This window comes from Phaethon aethereus (assembly GCF_964289735.1).
Source record: "Phaethon aethereus genome assembly, chromosome: 3".
NCBI lineage: Eukaryota > Metazoa > Chordata > Aves > Phaethontiformes > Phaethontidae > Phaethon > Phaethon aethereus.
The window spans coordinates 98,827,220-98,840,709 of record NC_138576.1 but is presented as its reverse complement, the minus strand read 5'-3'; the positions used below and the strand labels follow the sequence as shown (position 1 = coordinate 98,840,709).

At 42.4% G+C, this 13,490-nt stretch overlaps 1 protein-coding gene across 4 annotated transcripts in view; it reads left to right on the top strand.

Annotated features, from left to right (window-relative positions):
• Nucleotides 1-13,490, top strand: part of TTC7A (tetratricopeptide repeat domain 7A) — a gene marked incomplete at both ends in the record, with an annotated part of 182,100 nt that overhangs the window by 56,813 nt on the left and 111,797 nt on the right. For 3 of the 4 annotated variants that reach the window (XM_081997950.1, XM_081997949.1, XM_081997952.1), the window contains 2 exons: nucleotides 98-202; nucleotides 12,014-12,131. In XM_081997950.1, coding sequence (XP_081854076.1) covers nucleotides 98-202; nucleotides 12,014-12,131 — 223 coding nt within the window. The remainder of the gene's footprint in view (nucleotides 1-97; nucleotides 203-12,013; nucleotides 12,132-13,490) is intronic. The other variant, XM_081997951.1, reaches the window with a different exon arrangement.

Below are 13,490 nucleotides of genomic sequence, written 5' to 3'. Positions count from 1 at the left end.
ACGTTTCACTGAAATAATCTTGCTTGGACTCTGTAACAGCATTGTCTAATCAGTCTTTTTTATTTCCTCCTCCTCTCTCCCCCCTCTCCTTCACCAGTCAGCGTATGCTGTGTCAGTACTTAAAGAGTGTGCTAAACTCCGACCTACAGATCCCACCGTTCCTCTTCTGGCTGCCAAGGTCTGCATTGGGTCACTGCACTGGGTAAGCAAGCTGATGCAATTCTTATTACGTAATGGATCAGGTGCTGCAGTGACAGTGCCACAGTGTAGTTGCAGTGGGGAGAAAGGGAATGCCTGTTAAAAATCATACACACATGCATGCCTTTTAAAAAAAAATGAAAATCAAATGAAAATCCCAGCCAGAAATTTTGCAGTGTGTCACTGAAATGTGTTTTGCTGGTACATTAAACAAAAGAGGAGGGGGGAAAGCCGTAACAGCTGTTCTGGGTACTGCTGCTTCCACTGGGTGTTGAGTTGAATCTTGTAGCCCCTGGAAGACAAAAGTTAATAATTATTAAGTGGACTGTTAGAAGTTCAGATCTGCTGGACGGCTCAGTCCTTTGTTCTTGAAGTTGCTGTGTCAGTGTTTTCTATTCTGGATGTGTTAATGTATGCCCCAGAAGCAGAGTGGGAGTGGAGGCCTGTGCCTGTGAAATTTTGATTATTCCAAGGAGCAGAAACATCTGTCAGTCTTTTGCTGCTTCGTTTAATTAATTGAATGGCAGCCTGCTATTTTCACCTGTCCTCACCACGAGGTGTCCCTGCAGTCAGTGAAGGATTATAATTGCTAATATAAGTAAAACAAAGATGCAAGAAAGCATGAAAGAAACTACCAGAAGAATCCGCACAGATTTTGGTGAGAAGCTGTAGGGGCTAGATTTGCTGCTGTTGTGTCTCCCTACACCCTGCCTCCCCATCCTCTGCATTCCCATCTGGTGAAAGTTGGTATTCAGCTAAACTTAAATTGAGTTGTATCAGTTCACACCACCGTCAGCGAGGAGATCTGATTATGTATGTTTTTGAATGAACTATGCTGTTCAAACTATAATGGTTAAACTTACATGTGAATCAGCAAAAATTGGGGAGTGTCTTGTTCTAGGAAAAATCCTTCAGATCTGAGGGCCTTGAGGGAATCCTTGCTGAACTACCCAGCCTACTTCTGTTCTCTATATAGAGCAATTTAACTCTTTTGTACCCTTAGCTCAGGATTGAAATTTGGGATGCTGAAAGTCATTCAGTGATATAAAATACCATTCGCAGAGAATGTTACTTTTTAATAAAACAAATAAGCTTTTTTTCCTGTTTCTTAGAGATGTTAAACAAATATGAAAGCCAGGTGTTACAACTATGTTGAATGCTCTTACTAGTATCTCTAATGAAGTTTTCAAAGCAAGATCAACTTGTCGTTAGTCTAAAACATCAGCAAGTATATTGATAACTTTTACTGTATAGGCTCTAAAGCTAGAGGAACTTAATGCAGCCATTTAGCCCAGGCACTTGGAGCCATAGTGGGGGACTGCAAAGACCCTGACAGCTTCCCCTGGCAATGCTGCTGTCTCAGTGATTGCCAGGAGGCAAAAAAAAAAAAAAACCCAGCAGAACAGTTGTGTTAAATGGGAGGAAAATCTTTCTCTGAGATTAGGCTAATTTTTGTCTAGGAGCCTGAATTTTAGTATAGAAGACAAACTTGGGATCTCCATATTGCAAATAAATCTTTTACTCATCTGCCTTCCTGCTCTGTGAACATAAATCCAACAAGGGGAAGGCACTGGAGCCATGAAGCCAATGAGGGAAGATGCCCTGTTGGACCTGGTATTTAAAAACAAGGAAGAACTGGTTGGCAGTGTGAAGACTAGGGGCAGCTTTGACTGCAGTGACTACAAGGCGGTGAAGTTCAGGATTCTGAGAGAAGGCAGCGAGGCAAACAGCAGAATGGTCCAATTCAGATGTGCTTTGACTGACTTTGACCGCTTCTAAACATAAATAGTGACTTCAAGAAGCTGTGGTCTCTTGATACTTTCTAAACATGTGACCTCTGCCATAAGACTGTGAGACAGATCAAGAACTGGCTAAGCAACAGAGCTCAAAGGGTTGTGGTCAGCGGTGCAGAGTCCAGTTGGAGGCCTGTAGCTAGTGGTGTTCCTCAGAGATCGGTACTGGGTCCGTTTTTGTCAACATCTTCATCAGTGACCTAGATGAAGGGTTGGAATGTAGCCTCAGCAAGTTTGCTGATGATACAAAACTGGGAGGAGTGGCTGATACACCAGAAGGCTGTGCTGCCATTCAGTGGGATCTGGACAGACTGGAGAGCTGGGCAGAGGGGAACCTCATGAAATTTAACAGGCACAAGTGTAGAGTTCTGCACCTGGGGAGGAAGAACCCCATGCACCAGTACATGCTAAGGGTTGACCTGCTGGAAAGCAGTTCCGTGGAGAAGGACCTTAGAGTCCTGATAGACACTAAGTTATCCATGGGACAGCAATGTGCCCTGGTGGCCAAGAGGGTCAATGGATCCTGGGGTGCATTAAGAAGAGTGTGACCAGCAGGTTGAGAGAGGTTATCCTCCCCCTCTGCTCTGCGCTGGTGAGTCCTCATCTGGAGTATTGTGTTCAGTTCTGGGCTCCCCAGGTCAAGAGAGACAGGGAACTTTTGGAGAGAGCCCAATGGAGGGCTATGAGGATGATTAAGGAACTGGAACATCTCTCGTATGAGGAAAGGCTGAGAGACCTGGGGCTGTTTAGTCTGGAGAAGAGAAGGCTGAGAGGGGACCTTATCGATGTCTATAAATATCTGAAGGGTGGCTGTCAGGAGGATGGAGCCAGTCTCTCTTCAGTAGTGCCCAGTGATAGGACAAGGGGCAATGGGCACAAACTGCAGCACAAGAAGTTCCACCTCAACATGAGGAAAAACTTCTTTACTGTGAGGGTGACGGAGCACTGGAACAGGCTGCTCAGAGAGGTTGTGGAGTCTCCTTCTCTGGACACCTTCAAAACCCAACTGCACGTGTTCCTGTGCAACCTGCCCTAGATGATCCTGCCTTGGCAGGGGGGTTGGACCAGATGATCTTCAGAGGTCCCTTCCAACCCCTACCATTCTGTGATTCTGTGATAACTTTGGACAAAATTGAAATAAAGTGAATGCATCTTGTGACACCCCATGCTAAAATACAGATCCTTGGAATGTTCTTATGTTTAAGAGGAGCAGTGAAGTTTTAATGGAGGCACTCTACAAAATTACTGGGTCACCGATGTGTATTGAGGTGAAAGGACAAGTTTCTGTACTGTGAGAAAAGAAATCACGTACAATCCCTTTTCTTTCATGTGCTACTCTGGTGTTTATGCAGCTCTCACTATTGAGGACTAAATTTCAAATGGTGCCATTAAAGTCTACTGACTGTGATGGATGAGGAGTTGAAATTATGAGCCCAAATTGAAAATTCTGCTATGCCAGGAAATGGGCAGAGTCAGGATTTGTCCTTCTCATTGGTGCTTTCCTCAACATCTCTTTGGATCTGCTAGCACAGCAGCATATAAGGAATGCCTTGTTATAGAGACACTTAGAAAAGAAGGTGAGACTGTAATTCAGCCGCAACTCTGTCCTCGGGCAATCCAGTATATTCAGACTTCTCGTACATGGCAGCAACAGTTAAAAAGCATAAAAAAGCAACAGTTTTAACGCTAAAAAATAGGAGAAGGAAGGGGGAAATGAACTGGTTTTGATTATTGCAAAGTTAGAGGGTGTTTTCCTCTATCTACTGCTTTTCCATTGTGTGAAGCACTTTTCAGTATTTTCCAATCAGACCCTGGCTTAGAACTGGGGTGCAGTATGAAATACAAACACTGTTTCACAAGAGGGTAATTTTAATGCAAGTATCTAGAGCGCAACCTTATGAACTAAAACCAAATTAAAAATATTCCTATCTCCTCTTCCTTTCACTCAGTGGCCTATGCTCTACCCTGATACCAAACTCGATGATGGTATAGAAGAGTTTTAATCAAGGGGAGAAATCGGAGCATCTTTTAAAAGAACTGAAATGATAGGTTCCCACATCTCATAGTCAAAGGGATGTTTCTGATATTACTGGCAAATTCCTCTGCCTAATAAAGACCTTCCTGCTTAGCAGAGCTGTTTTTCTAAATGTCATCCTTACAGTAATTATTTGCATTTAAATTACATGGCAATCAAATCAGAATTGAATCATTTAAACTGGAAGTGAACAAGCTGATCAATGCCAGTATAAATAGAAAAGAGGATAGACATGGCACGGGAACAGCCTAATGGACAAATATTAACAGTTACAAATACTCAGAGATATCTTGCTTTTCAGAACATATAAAATATGATTAATTTCTCCATTAGGAAATATACCTACATACTTGATTGCTGGCTAGGTAGGAAAAGGGTGAAATCAGATCACCATTTATCCAATGAAACAGCTAACTTTTATGTCCTGCATCTGTCTACTATGTGCTTCTGGTGCAGTATTGTACTCAGTTTGTTTATGGTCCATGGACAAGCAGTACTTTTGTCTTATTTTAGTTACTAGCAATGAAAAAAACAATGCAGCTGGATAATAACAGAATGTTGTGAGAAGCACAGAACAGTTTCTTTTCTGATTAATCTAGTGGTCACTTAACTCGTTTTGCTGGCTTTGTAGATGGTGTCTCAGCACACTTCAAGAACGGGGGAAAACAAAAAATTAATTGAAATGTACCGTAGTGATTTACAACATTGAGGATGCTGAGATCACATCTATGAAATAATCTCTCAATGCAGAAAAAAATCAAAGTAAAAACATGCATACATTCATACTGTGCCATGCAAATCAATATATAACAGAGTCGGATGTGGAAAAGAACTAAACGCCCCCAGCTTCTGTTGTGACAGTATGACCGGATTATTAGCTGATGTAAGTTGGCGCTACTCCACTGGCATATTACTGGCACCATGCTGGCTTACATCAGCAGATGATCTGCCCCGTCAACCACTAGCTTTCAGGATTGGGCCTGCAGTAAAAAACTGATTGATATAAGCACTGTTTTGGTTACCTTTTTCAGAATTAGAGGTTTTTATAAATTAAAAAAGAGTGAACAGTTGCCTTGGAGGACCAGAAAAGCTCCAACACTAGTGCACCTATATAGATCACACTAGTCTCGTCAGGATGTGATTGGACCTGTACTTAATAAAGCTCAAGAGATACAAAAGTGTTCAGCAAAGTTGGAACCTTTATACTGTATCTAGCCCATTACACAGGTGTTTTAAATGTCTTTGTAGTGGGCTCAGAATTACTTTAGAGGCATCATGCTGCCTGGCCTTCCAGTTTGCTGAACTCATACGTGAATGATGCTAGCAAGTGAACACAAAGCCTATTTGTGTTTAGCCAGCTGTCTTTTAGTTTTCCAAAATGCACTATGAAGTTTTTGACTGTTGAAGTTCAGAGTATTGCTTTAAATTTTCATAGGAAAGTTGGTGTAGCTTACGGTGGAATATGTCCATACTGAGGTTGTCCTGCCTTGGTCCACTATAAATTTAGAGTTCCACTTACTAAAAGGCTTGCTGCAGTTTCCTCTTTCACTCAGCTTTCCCTGGCGTGGCCTCAGCTGAATGCTCACTTGCCTATTTTGGCAGTGACTTTGAGTTGCAGCATGAGTTGTTGTTTTTAATATTTTAATAGTACAGTACTGTTAATTTCACTACTAATCTAGGTTCTCCCGGACCCTGTTATGGCAGATGTTGTGAAAATACTAAACCCAGAACTTCTGCCTATACGCAAGTTTTAAATACTGCATTTCAGGAGCCTTATTTAAAGGCATTTAGGGTTACTATGATGTTTTCTTGTGCCTTTTATGCCATTGATTTCAATGGAGGCACATTGAAAACTTCGTAAATACACAGAGACAAATAGACTATAGTCCTAGAATAGGCTTGGTTCTTCTAGGACTCTGGTCTGACAAAGTAGGAAGACATGAGGCACGTTCTCACTATTTTCATTGCACCACAGTTGATACAACAGCAATAGTGTTGTGCTAAACTTGAGTGGCACCAAATCGTGCCAGTATTATCAGCTAGTATGAGCTTTTTGGAGGGACTTCACCCCATGGCAGAAGCTGCAGTGCAAGATTCTGCTGTGCGTCTCAAACATTTCCCTCGTTTCTTTTAACTTGCCAGTCTTAGTGTGCACAGTGAAGTGCTCTGCTCCGGCACTTGCTGGGAAGATGGAGATCATGCCATCAGTCAGGGAAAGGGAGAAGAGAGTGGGGTCAGGCCAGGCCAGACCATGCATGGAGTCACAAAAAGCGAGTAAGACATACCATGAGGTCAATACATCATGACGGGGAGGGGGGAGGTTGGCAGGATGTAGATTTAGAGCTGCATGCTTCTGAGGTAGCAGCTTATCATTCATGACTTTCACAGGCCTCTTAATCCAAGAGTGCTTCTCTCCCCTGTCTGTTGTTGACCCTGTCACTACAGATAATAAATGCTGTGCATGTGCCTGTACCCAGTCGCCTAGGAGCCCTGGAGTCACATTGAAATGCTTAGGTCTTACTGCAGTATCAGTAATATTGAAAGATCAAATCTAGTTCCATTGTCGGAGTTATTCTGCCTGGCGAACGGACACTCTAGAGGACCGACATTGCTAGGGTGAGAGGCTACTGAGAAAGCAGTGAATGGTAAGGAGCTACTAGAGATTTCTTCCATCTTTTAAATGACGTTCTTGCTTACATGACAGCTACTGTTACTGAGACAATCCAAAGGGTTTTAGGCATCAAAAACAATGAAGAGTTTTGCCTTCTATACATCTCCCTTGTGAACAAACTACTCTTGCCACAGTGGAGGAAGGGCCCAAGTATTCCCAAGTGCTGGGGGCTGAACTTACATGCAGAGTAAGTTGGTGTGCTTTCGCCACTGGTCACACATAGCGAAAATGCTGACTAGGCCAGCAATAGAAAGCACAGGATTCTTTTTTCCTGACATAGTAACATGATTTGCTGTGTATGCTGTAAACAGCTGTGGAGCAAAAGCTTTCCATTATACTATGCCTTATTGGCCACTTTCTCCCTATGTGTTTTTCCTCTTCTCAGTCTCTATTCCCAGTATTTAATTTCTTCTCCTCTTTGAATTAGTCTTTATGCCTACAACCCAGTATAATAAAAATGATGAGGTCAATCCAACTAGTCAATATCATGTGTAATTTTGCATAGATACACTTTCTGTAGGATTTGGGTGTCTCATGTGCTTGGGTATCACTTAGTCTTATTGGTGTCCAAACTCCCCTGCTTCACTAACCTTGTTTGCTGTCCTAAGTCCAGTGTCACTTGATGTGTTTCCTGCTTCCTCCCTTGGGCACTCCTCTTTTCCAGTGCAGTAAGGTGCCATTTCCATGCTATTGTACATCATCAGTTTGCTTGTCCTCAATTGTTCGAAATCCGTGCTGTGAGAACTGCAGCTCCCACTTACAGTCCTCGAGGGTGTTGATTCAGTGGGGTAGAGCTTGAGCTTTTCTAAAAACAAGCTGGGTGGCAGTTGGAAACCAGCTGGGTGGCAATAGGCCAGGGGACAGCACCTGCTGTTCCCCACTCCCTTGTCAGTATGCCCCAGGGCTTGGCTCGGGCACACACCAAAACCTGCGGTCAAATAACAGGGGTGGCTGGAGCAGCCACTCCCTGTTTCAGGGAGAACATCCATCAGGGTTATGCAGCTAGCAACTGTTCCTTTTCCATAAAAGATAATGAAGGCGGGGGGAAAAACCCACACCACCACAGTATTACAGTCTTATTGGTGTCAGCTCACAGTTTGGCAGCCTGTCTCTCTCCAGGTGCCAGATGTGTGCTTGTTTCTGGCATGGTGGAGAGGTTGCTTAGCTAGTGCTTCCAGGTGCCTCCTGACAATTTATACAGCTTGAGTTCAAAATCCAAAAAGTTCCTTTTAGGTTGTTTTTTCCCCACACCTGCTTTCTGAGCCTTCTTCCATGCAGGTCTCGGAGGTAGGGAACACCTCCCTGCAGCCTGTGGTGCTGCCCTTCTCTCCACCAGCTATTTCAGTGCAAAGTATGCAGAAGAATGTAGTAACAGTAAGGGCCAGATCAGAGATATATCTGCGTGGCTTTGAGACACTGTTTTTTGCTTGCTTCTGAGAGAATAACAAGTAGCGATTCTAGGGAAACTGAATTTAAGATGTTACTGGCACTCTTGATGCCCAAAGAAATGTCTTTTCCATGGTGTTGGGAGCTGCCGTTGGCGCTGCCAGCAGCCAGGTAACAGCATTACGCTGTGTATTTCCTTATCACAAAGTGATGTTGTGCCATGCCATGCCTGCTTTGGGGGAGGACATGTGGCATCCTGTGGCTTAGAGCTTACTAGCAAGGGCCTGTAAGTTGCAATAAGAGGTTTTGATCCATGTTCCTTGCCCTTCTAATGCAGTGTTGTGTCACCTTAAGATTGGAGTTCTCTGAAGTGAATGAATCGTTTAGGTTCCCTCCATATTGAGGCTGGCCCCTGGCTGTGCAGTAGGAGTAGGAATGGACATCTTGATTCTCCTGATAAGCTCTCTTAGCTCACTTCTGTGTACCTTGAGCTCACAACTTCTGGGAGTCCCACAGGGCAAGACTTCACATACCCAGCACCACATGGGGAGAGAAGAAAGCGGGAGCAGCTCCTGTTGCTTCAGGTCATATGACAGCATGCAGGAGCTGCAGCTGGGAATGGTTGTATCTGGTGGGACTCCAGAGGAATTGATGCCTCATTTGGAGGCTTTCCCCCTCCCTTTCCCATTGCTACATCACAGAGTGGAGACATGTTGTATGCTTAAGAACCTCTATAGACACAACTTTACTGGTGAATCACAGCTCAGGCTCACTACTGATCCCTCACTCAGGTGTATGGAGAGGGAGTTTTCATCCAGACTGCAAACCAGCAGTCCTTGCAATTTAGTTGGTAGCCCCAAGTGTGCCTCAAGGGATGTATTCCTGTTTCAGTTAGTAATTTCCAGATTCATAGCTGACCAGGCAATCAGCAAGACTGATGCACTGGAGAGTTGAAACCTCACAGTGGGTGACATGAGTGAAAGGTTTGGTTTTTCACACTTGCCCAGAATGATTGAAGAGTAGGAGAACAGGAGTAGAGGGGGCAGATGGCAGCCACAGCAGGGCTGGCAGGGGAAGTGGCCGAGTGCTCTAAGAAGGAAAAGTAAATGCTCTCATAAACAGAACCAGCTGTGCTGGAGTTTGCAAGGCCACTTATTTTCAAAGCAGCCTCCAGCTGACCCAAGTTTGCATTCATGAGAATCTTTGTGGCTGGTCAAGGTGCTATTAGTGTTTAGTATGAATAAATGTTTACAAGAATGTTAGTGCTAGAAGTGCTCTTTCAGCCATTCTGAAAAGTTGTGGTTTTAATTATTCATACACTAGATTAATCTGATGCTTACAGGTGGCCCTGGATAACTGGCAGGCAAGAAAGCTGAATGGTGTGCTGCTGATTTATGCAGCATAGGCCATCAGTTAGAGACTGGAAACACCATCAGGTGACCATTCAGAGAAACAATGGAGCAAAATCTTTCCAGTTTTAAATGTCTCTATTTCAACTCCAAACCTTTCATTTAATCTTTTTTTTTTTTCATACACTCTACCCACCCCTACTCTTGTTTGCTAGTCATTAGAATTCCTTGTATAACTCTTTTCTTGATCTAATGGAGAGTTCTTGGACAAAAGTGTGTGTGGGGAGAAGAGGAGAAACAATGAAGAAAGGGAGTGGGAATATAGCTGTTTATGGTGGCAAAAGAGGTGCATAATTAATTTTCTGGCTGCAGAGATTTCATGTCTTACATAAAAGTTCCTGAGAGCTGAAGAATTCAGTTATTGTTTCATGGGAAGGGTTTTTGGGGGGGGGGGCGGGTTGGGGTTTTTTTCTGTGTGGCAAGTCATGGGACATTATTTTTCTTCCATTGCCCTAGGCTCTGGTCCAGAAAACACTTCAGTATGTGGCAGGGAAGTTGGTAAGGCTACTGACAGGATTAAGAAATCTCCTGGAACAAATGTCAGTCTTCCTGATGTGAAGGGTCTCATCTGAGCATCACTGAAGTCAGTAAGACTATTTCAAGTGTTTTCAGTAGGCTTGGGATTATGCTGTTAAAGACAATCCTTGTAATTTAGTTGGTAGCCCCAAGTATGCCCCAAGGGTGTATTCCTGTTTCAGTTAGTTTCCAGATTCATCGTTGACTAGGCAATCAGCAAGACTATAGTGCTTTCAGCAAAGAGTTTGATGATAAAATGTGTTGATCATTGGGCTGTCTGATCGTGAGGTTTCAGAAATTTGGGAACTATTGGTCTACGTCTAGTTTGAACTGTATGGCCTCAGGGAGCTGTACAATTGAGGAAAAGACGCAAACAGTGCAGATTGCTTCTTCGCTTGCACTTTTCAACCTTTCTTCATGCTTACATTAACAGTGAATTTTTTCTTATGTTTGATATCATCAAAGAAATACCAGCTCCTTTGTTTATGAAGCTGTTAATTAATGTTGTGACCTGAATGTCTCCAAGTGATATAACTAGGAGTCCCATTGACAGGATAGTACATCAAGTCACGTAGATTCTCTTCATAGGTAGCATATTAACAGATCACTACAGAAGGAAGTTTCTGGTCTGCTGGTATGTTTTGATTCCAGTTCATTATGAGTGACTCCTTTTAGATGGCAAGGAACTATGAGGTGCTGAAATCTGACAAAGCTGAGTATTAAGAGAGCGCGTTTCAGTTATGGCTGCAGTACTTCCATCTAAAACAGTTGGATTTCAAACAAAAATGTATTTCCTCAAAATTAAACAACGCCATCCCAGAAAGGCAGTTGTCATATAATAAAATTTTCCAAAAGGAGGATTTTTCAGATGGCATAATGGTGTCTGGTTCTTGATTAGGGATGGCTGATTATGGTTGACAGGATCAGCAAACTATCTTGTAGAGAAATGTAGTCTTCCTGTAGGCTCTGTGCCTTTCAGGCATTACTTACAGCTTTTGCTTGTACCTCTCCAACCTACACCTTTCCAGATATGTACAGTCTACAGGTCTTCTCTACTTATAACGGGTGAGTGATGTTAAATGAGAGTTTAAGGTTAGAAATGGGGAACGCTCCATTCTGTAATAAACTATTCAAATTATTTTTTGTTTAAAATTATCATTAATTCAGATTTTAAAGATACTAAAGCTTAATTTTTTCATTAGACTTAGATCTGTGTGGTCAGCTGGAAAGGAAGGCTGGGGGAGCAGTCTGTGCTGCAGTAGAAGAAACCAACTTACATATTTCACCATTTTGGAGGCTAACCCCGAGAGGTCATGCCTGCTTTCTCTTCCCATTACAATCTGTAATATAAAATGTATTTTCAAAGAAATTGTGTCTTTGAAAAAGATGCAAAATGTGGCTAGTGCAGCATGAGCTCCTAAGGTGGTGTGGTATTTCAGACCAAAATTTGTGTCCTGAATTTGCTGCCTCCTTGTTGTGGCAGCAGAACTGCAAGTAGCAGCTGAACTCAGCTTGCAGTAAAGTGCTTTCTTGTTTTACTCTTGTAACGTTTTAAAAGGAAGTAAAATTTACTAAGGTTTAAAGACATCATACCAGCAAAACTAGATGGTCTTTCTATGAAGGAAGAAATTTGTTAGACCTTTCAATGTACTGCTAGGGTAGTATATTAGTCAGTTGGTCCAACATTTGTATTTAAGGTTGCATGACTGAAGCACACCTGAAGTGAAATATAAAAATAAGATAGTGTCCTTCATTAACCTTAAACATCTGGAAATAGTTTGGGGTGGATACTTAAAAAACCCAAAACTTCTCAAAGCTGTGCATGTGCACCAAGGTCTGCTAATCTGACCTTCTACATCCTCCTGTCTACCAGTGTTTACTGTGATCACTGAAAACCCTTGTATGAATGGCTCTCAGATCACTTACCTGTAAGTTTAATGGGATAATCTTATTGAAGCACGTGCAGAGGAAATGCCTGTAAGTCTTCAACCTACCTCTTTTGCAGCTGGAAGAAGGAGAATACTTTGCTAAAATGGTGATAGACCTGGGTGAGGATGCTGGAGAGTCCCTAGCAAAGGGTTACCTGGCACTGGGCCTGACATATAGTCTTCAAGCTACTGATGGTGAGTTATCCTGTTTGTCAAGTGTGTTGTATGGAGAGCATCTATTCAAAGTCTTCAGTGCAAACAATGGAAGTGTATTAGAAACTCTGCTTTTAGAGCTGGCTGGACATGAAAAACAATGAGATTGCAAGACAAATAGGGACTGTTCACTTTCTCGGGGAACTGTCTTCTGTGGTAATAAAGGTAAAAGTTTTTAGGTGAAGGAAAAAATGCAAATTGTTACTTAGGTGGTGACAATCTTGACTGTAGCTGACAATGCTTGGTGTGCTTTACTTGAATATTTTTAATACATTTCTTTGACTTATTTACACAAAAAAAAAGTCAAACTTGCCATCTATTTTCATATTTTTGTCACCCACTTGTAAATCACATAAAGAAATACAATCCAAGAACTGGAGTCAGAAATGCCTGACTTCAGTTCCTGGCATGATACTGATTCCCCACAGAGATTCAACCACTCTGTGATGTCGTTTCTTTCTCTGCTTAGAAGTAAACAAGATAAAAATATCTACCTCACTGGTACGTGTGGACGTTGACTAGATACAGACCACTGAACGTAAGAAGTGTTTTATTTTAATCCTGCTTGCTTGGGTTTTGAATGACTGGACAATGGGCTCCTGCAGATTTGGTCCCTGGTAGCCAGAAGGGCTTGAAGTCCCAGTGTTTGGGAGAGTTCTAACTCTGACCTGCATCAAGCTTACAGGTGGGGACAGTCTCTGTTTCTTCTATGAATTCTAACATAGGTAGAAGGCCTTCTAACATTGTTTCTTTGAATAATGGCTGAGCTACTGTTTTTCCTAATCACTTTGTCAGTCCTGCCCACATGCAAGCAACAGCTTTTCTGTTAGATGGGCCCCATAGAAATGAACCAACTTCTTCCAGTAAATGAGCCTGAAACAAAGCTAAAATGACTGTATGATATCATGGAAGTATGCTGGCCTTGTAAGTTACACCATAATTCTGCAAGGCATGTGCACAAGGAACTGGCTTGTGCTCTTCAATAGTGCAAGACGGTGTATTTTTTCAGCCAGCCATATCTGATCAGCTGTTCTGTTCTGCTTTCCATCATGGAGGCTAACAGGCACTGCATCTCTCTTCAGTTCTCCATTTCTCTGCCTCAGAATAGTTCCCCCTAGAAAGTTCATGTCAAGAAACATATGTCCTTCCTAGCCTGAACTTTCTCATACTTTTTTTTTTTTAAGTTCATTAAACACTGAGTTCTGCTTAACAGCCTAACTTTTTAGGGCATTTTGCCAAGGTTTTGTTTAAGCTGTCCCTTAAACCATATGAGATCCCAGAGACTATTTTCTGAGATAGAAGGTTAGTCCATTATGATCTATTTGTTATCCTCAGTATGGA